Source organism: Arachis stenosperma, chromosome 3 (assembly GCF_014773155.1).
Source record: "Arachis stenosperma cultivar V10309 chromosome 3, arast.V10309.gnm1.PFL2, whole genome shotgun sequence".
NCBI classification, from domain to species: Eukaryota; Viridiplantae; Streptophyta; class Magnoliopsida; order Fabales; family Fabaceae; genus Arachis; species Arachis stenosperma.
Window position 1 is genome coordinate 112,113,558 of NC_080379.1, and position 7,165 is coordinate 112,120,722.

General features: G+C 42.1%; 1 protein-coding gene across 1 annotated transcript; it reads left to right on the forward strand.

The window, feature by feature from the left end:
* The first annotated feature begins 4,332 nt into the window (after positions 1 to 4,332).
* LOC130966595 (uncharacterized) lies at positions 4,333 to 4,668 on the forward strand. The gene has a single exon (XM_057891408.1). The coding sequence runs from the start codon at positions 4,333 to 4,335 to the stop codon at positions 4,666 to 4,668; it is 336 nt and encodes a 111-aa protein (XP_057747391.1).
* The last annotated feature ends 2,497 nt before the right edge of the window (positions 4,669 to 7,165 follow it).

Consider the following 7,165-nt stretch of genomic DNA (forward strand, 5'->3'; position numbering starts at 1 on the left):
GACGATCAGACAGCAAGATGGGGAGACACTTTATGAAGCTTGGGAAAGGTTCAAAGACCTAACAAGGAGATGGCCACCAGAGATGTTTAATGAGTGGGTCCAACTTCACATCTTCTATGAAGGTCTTTCCTATGAGTCAAAGAAGGATGTGGATCATTCATCAGGAGGCTCTTTGGACAAGAAGAAAACCATTGAAGAAGCCATAGATGTCATCGAAACAGTTGCTAAGAATGACTACTTCTATACCTCTGAAAGAAGTAACACTAGAGGAGTAATGGAGCTGAACCACACGGATGCACTGTTAGCCCAAAACAAGATGATCACCAAGCAGCTAGCTGACCTCACCAAGAAGATGGAGAGGAACCAAGTGGCAGCCATCACCACTTCACCAACAACCCAAGAAGGAATGGATGAAGAGGCAGAGGGTAATCTTGAGCAAGCCAACTACATTGGGAATTCACCCAGACAGAACCATGATCCATACTCCAAAACCTACAACTCTGGATGGAGGAACCACCCAATCTTTGGGTGGGGGAATTAGCAAGATCAAAGCCAAGACCAGAGACGTTACAACTCCAATAACAATGCAGCTCATCAACATTTCACACAGAGGACATATCAACATCCCCACAACAACACTTCTCCACACCCATATCAAAACCAAAACAACACCTCTACTCCCAATCCACCATCAATTGATGACAGACTCTCTAAGCTTGAAACCTTACTTGAGGGAGTATGCAAAGACGTCCGAAACAGTAAAGTATTTCGAGAGGAAGTGCAGTCAAACATACAGAATCAAAATGCTGCCATCAAGAAACTGGAGACACAAATTGGTTATCTATTCAAGTAGCTTTCTAACCACAACCTTTGCAATGATAAAAATTCAAGCAAAGAGGAGGAGTGTCAAGCTATAACACTTAGGAGTGGGAAGGAACTTAAGGAACTCTCCCAAAAACCACGAGAAGAAGGCTCAAATAAAAAGGGAGAAGAGCAAGATAGAGTTCAAACTCCCACTTCAAGTCCACAAAAAGAAAAAGGGATGCCAAAACTGAACATCTCAAGAGCTCCATATCCTCAGCAGTTGAAGAAAAAGGAAGATGACAACCAGTTCGTGAGATTCTTGGAAATCTTCAAGAAACTACAAATCAACATACCCTTTGCTGAAGCAATAGAACAAATGCCACTCTATGCCAAGTTTCTGAAGGAGCTGATGACTAAGAAGAGAAGCTGAAAGAATAATGAGACTGTGATACTAACTGAAGAATGTAGTGCTATCATCCAGCACAAACTACCCCAGAAGTTGAATGATCCTGGGAGCTTTCAGATCCCTTGTATCATAGGGGAAATCACAGTAGAGAAGGCCCTTTGTGACTTAGGAGCCAGCATCAATTTGATGTCAGTAGCAATGATGAGGAAGATGAAAATCGAGGAGACTAAACCAACAAAAATGGCCTTACAACTGGCAGACCGATCGTTCAAGTTCCCTCATGGCATAGTAGAGGATTTGTTGGTGAAAGTAGGAGACTTCATATTCCGGCAGATTTTGTAGTGTTGGACATGCAGGAGGATGCCAAGACCTCCATTATTCTGGGAAGGCCGTTCTTGGCCACTGCTGGAGCTATCATTGATGTCCAAAAAGGTGATCTTACCTTGAGATTACACAATGAAAAGATGACATTCAATGTGTTCAAGGCCATGAGTTACCCACCAAAATAATTGGGGGAATGCATGAGGTTAGACGCACTTGAAGAAGAAGTGCAGGAGTGTTTTGAAGAAGAAGAGCATGAAGAGCTCGAGAGATCAATGGAGGAGGAGTATATATCAAGTGAGGATGTTGCAACAGCAGAGAGTCATGTTCAAGATGCACCAAAGGAAGTGACTGAAAAGTCAGAGGCACCCAAGGTTGAACTCAAAGCATTGCCACCCACTCTCAAATATGCATACCTAGGAGAAAATGAGAACTACCCAGTGATCATAAGCTCATGCCTCAGCCAAGATCAAGAGGATGAACTACTCAAGGTGCTGCAGGAGCATAAGGATGCCATCGGATGGACCCTTGCTGACCTGAAGGGAATCAGTTCAGCTATATGCATGCATAAAATACTGTTGGAAGATGATGCAAAACCATCCATTCAATCCCAAAGAAGGCTAAACCCAATCATGAAGGAAGTGGTACAGAAAGAGGTTATGAAGCTTTGGCAAGGAGGAGTAATTTACCCGATCTCAGACATCCCTTGGGTCAGCCCCGTGCATGTTGTGCCCAAGAAGGGAGGAATCACTGTGGTTCCTAATGAGAGGAACAAACTGATACCTACAAGGACCGTCACAGGATGGCGGATGTGCATTGACTATCGGAAACTCAATGAAGCTACACGAAAGGATCATTTCCCTCTCCCATTCATGGATCAGATGTTGGAAAGACTCGCAGGACATGCTTATTACTGTTTTCTTGATGGTTATTCAGGATATAACCAAATAGTGGTTGATCCTAGAGACCAAGAGAAAACTTTATTTACCTGTCCATATGGAGTGTTTGCCTACAGGCGCATGCCATTTGGGCTATGTAATGCACCTGCGACTTTCCAATGCTACATGCTTTCTATCTTCTCAGATATGATAAAAAAATTCATTGAAGTTTTTATGGATGATTTCTCGGTATTCGGAGACTGTTTTACTAGTTGCTTGAATCACCTAGCCTTGGTATTGAAAAGATGCCAAGAGACCAATTTGGTCTTGAACTGGGAGAAATGTCACTTTATGGTGACAGGAGGAATAACTCTTGGCCATAAGATTTCTAACCAAGGAATCAAAGTGGACAGGGCTAAAGTGGAACTTATTGAAAAGCTTCCTCCACCCAGTGATGTCAAGGCAATTAGAAGCTTTTTAGGGCATGCTGGCTTTTACAGAAGATTTATTAAAGATTTTTCAAAAATAGCTAAGCCCTTGAGTAATCTCCTTGTATCAAATACACCATTCATCTTCGATGAAACCTGCATGTTGGCATTCGAGCATTTGAAAGAAAGATTATCCTCTGCCCCTATCATCTCCCCACCTGATTGGAACTTACCCTTTGAATTGATGTGTGATGCATCTGACTTTGCAGTAGGGGCAGTGTTAGGGCAGAGGAAAAATAACTTAGTCCATGTAATATACTATGCTTGCAAGGTCCTCAATGATGCTCAAAGAAATTATACCACTACTGAAAAGGAATTGCTAGCCATAGTTTTTGCATTTGACAAGTTTAGATCGTACCTCATTGGTGCTAAAGTCATTGTTTTTACAGATCACACAGCACTTAAATATTTATTTGCCAAGCAAGAATCAAAACCAAGACTAATAAGATGGATCTTATTATTGCAGGAGTTTGATATTGAAATCTGAGACAAGAAGGGAGTGGAGAACAAGGTGGCAGATCACCTATCCAGGATTCCTCATGAGGAAGGAGGAACACATGATATGAGTGTGAACGAGCTCTTCCCTGATGAGCAGTTAATGACAGTGCACAAAGTCTCATGGTTTGCAGACATTGCCAACTTCAAGGCAACTGGGGCTCTACCTCCAGGGATCAATAAACATCAAAAGAGGAAGCTCATGAATGATGCAAAATACTTTGTCTGGGACGAGCCTTATCTCTTCAAGAAGTGTTCAGATGGAATCCTTAGAAGATGTGTCTCAGAAGAGGAAGGACAAGAGGTACTATGGAATTGCCACGGCTCATGCTACGGAGGCCACTTTGGAGGGGACAGGACTGCAGCAAAGGTGTTACAAAGTGGATTCTTTTGGCCCACCCTTTTCAAGGATGCCAAAGAACTGGTAAGGAGCTGCAATGAATGCGAAAGATCTGGGAACTTGCCCAAAAGAAATGCCATGCCACAGAATTTCATTTTGGAACTGGAAGTATTTGATGTGTGGGGAATAGATTTCATGGGACCATTCCCAACCTCATATGCAAACAAGTACATCTTGGTAGCAGTGGATTATGTGTCCAAATGGGTAGAGACCATTGCAACCCCAACAAATGAAAACAAAGTGGTCATGAACTTCCTCAGGAAGAATATCTTCAGCCGGTTCGGAGTCCCAAGAGCCCTCATCAGTGATGGAGGGAGCCATTTTTGTAACAAACCACTACAGGCTCTTCTCTTACGATATGGGGTGAAACACAAGGTAGCCACACCTTACCATCCCTAAACAAGTGGACAAACGGAGATATCCAATAGAGAGCTAAAGAGGATTCTGGAAAAGACTGTGGGTGCATCAAGAAAGGATTGGGCGAAGAAGCTGGATGATGCTCTTTGGGCATACAGGACAGCATTCAAAACACCATTGGAAATGTCCCCATATCAACTGGTTTATGGGAAAGCTTGCCATTTTCCACTAGAATTGGAACACAAAGCTCTCTGGGCCATCAAGATACTAAACTTTGACAGCATTGCTGCTGGTGCAAAGAGGATCTTGCAGCTGCAAGAGATAGAGGAATTCAGGTCACAAGCCTATGAAAATACTACGATATATAAAGAGAAGGCAAAGAGGAGACATGACCTGCATCTTGCACCCAGGGATTTCGAAAAGGGGCAGCAAGTACTCCTCTACAATTCCAAATTGAGACTGTTCCCAAGAAAACTCAAATCGAGGTGGTCCGGGCCTTTCATTGTCACAAAAGTCTGACCATATGTACACATCGAAATCATAGATGAAAGGTCAGAGAGGACTTTTACAGTGAAGTAAAATATCATCTCAAGTGAAGTAAGGACCCGTCGAGCTAGCGATGATAAAAGAGCGCTTTGTTGGGAGGCAACCCAACCTTAGGTAACTACTTTTTCAGCTGCATTTCAATAAAGATCACAAGTTGTTTCCCTTGCATTGCAAGGAGCTAAGTTTGGTGTTCCACACCAAAACAATTCAAGAGTGAAAGTGCGATTTTAAGTTTGGTGTCCCACCAAAGGATGCTAGTTCGAATCACACTACACTCTCAAAACACATTGCTAGCTCAGATCAATCAAGGGAACCACTTGGATATAGAGTAGTCTTTAGTTAATTAGTTGCTAACAGCAAGATACGAGGTTCTACGCATGTATGCAAGGTTTTGTAGTAGGCAAGGGACTAAGTTTGGTGTTCACACACCAAAATAAGTTCAGAAATCATAAGCATACATGCAAGCTGACTATTCCTCAAGTGCTTGGGAAACAAGCAACTTTCAATACCCTTGCAGGAAGCTTATGAGGAGATGGTGCACCATCAACTAAGAAAGTGAGACATCAAGAACTATGACAATGACAACAAGAGGGCAACTGGATTGGTGTAGTAAACCACCTCCCAAAGGTTGTATTGCTACTTAATTCCATCTATTCATCGTGTTAAAAATTGGAAGTCCGGATGCACTGTTAATTAATAGTCATGTGTTGATTGGAACCTAGTTCAACTCTGCATTTTAAGTTTTTTTTATTGCTTAGGTCTATGATTTATGGTTTAAGTGTCACTGCATCATATCTTTACTTATGGTATGCTTGTCTCTAAAATCAAATGAAGAATAGAATGTTTATGTTTCAAAAGACCAGAGTGGAGTTCATGATATGGAGTAATTTTCTGAGTCTTTGGTGTGATCATAAGTTAGCTAAGTTGGTTCAACCATAAGGTGGGGATGACAACTATCTGGCCTGAATACTATACTTTGAATATACCCATGAGACTAAGTAAATAACAAGATCCTAATAAGAGAAAGGGAAAGAACACTTAAAGTGAAAACAAAAGAAAAAGAGTAAGCAATAAGGCTAGGCACCAATGGTTTTAATCTTGAGGCATGTGTCTGTGGTGTTCCTGTGTGAGGGATTTACTTGGATGAATAAGCTCTTAGGGGTGCCTTATCACTTGGTAACTTGGGTTAACTAACTCGGGATTATCAGCTGAAAGTCCACTATCAAGAGTAACCCTCACTACAGAGCATTTAGTAACCCAAAGAGGTGCTGGACACCAAGGTCTCAAGAAGGAAAATAAATGAACCAGATGCCTGTGGTGTGTATGTATGGGGGAGAGACTTGAGGGAGTAAGTCCTTAGGGGTGTCTTAACACCTAACACCTTGAACCAACTGGTTCGGGAGTGTTGGCTGAAAGCTTATCTTAAAGAGTTGCCCCCTTACAGAGCACTTAGCTTGAAGAACACAAATAAGCCCTGGAATGACAATAAAAGGATCAATAAAAGTCTCATGGGATGTAAGCAAAGTCAGTGTTTTAGGACATGATAAAGGTCTGAAAGCCAGTAATGGAATGAACCTAAGTTGCTATGCATGAAACCACCATAAAATCAGTGACAAGACTTCCACAAGAATGACTTATTTCTCGTGGCACTCCATTCATCATTCTCTTGTTCCAGTACTTGCTTAGGGACAAGCAAGCTTTAAGTTTGGTGTTGTGATGCCAGGGCATCCTGGCCAGTTTCACTGACCTTTTCTTTACTGTTTTTAGGGTAGTTTCATGCATTTCCTTAGGAAATAAGCTAGTTTTGGATAGATATTCACTTACACCTTGATTCAAGCATACATTGTGCATTTAACATGATTTCATGAGGATTTTGCCTGAGTTTAGTGACAAATTGTATGTTGCATTACCCATGACTTGGATTAGAACTTTGATGCACTCTATTGCTTGATTTCAGGACCAAAGGAAGCAAGGAAGAACCACTTAGCAGTCACGTTAATCTAATTAACGTAGCCACTAACGTGGAATGGGAGGTGACTTGCAAGTTAATGAGAAAAGTGATTTCCGATAACGCTCTCGAAGCCATCATCGCCCACGTTAAGAGTCACGTTAACTAGGTTAACGTGAACTCTAACGTGAAGAAGGGACTTTGAGCCAACGTTAGTGACACTTAACATTATCACTAACGTTGGCCAATGATCATAAGTGGCCACGTTAGAGTCCACGTTAACTTAGTTAACGTGGCCTCTAACGTTAAAAGGGGGAAGGAAGCCAACGTTAGTGACACTCAACATTGTCACTAACGTTGGCCTAAGGATAAATGTACCACGTTAACTCCCACGTTAACTTGGTTAACGTGGGAGCTAACGTAAGAGGCAAGGGAGGTCGACAACGTTAGTGACACCCAACAATGTCACTAACGTTGGAAGCACCCACAAAACCCCCAAGGAGCCACGTTAACTTCCACGTT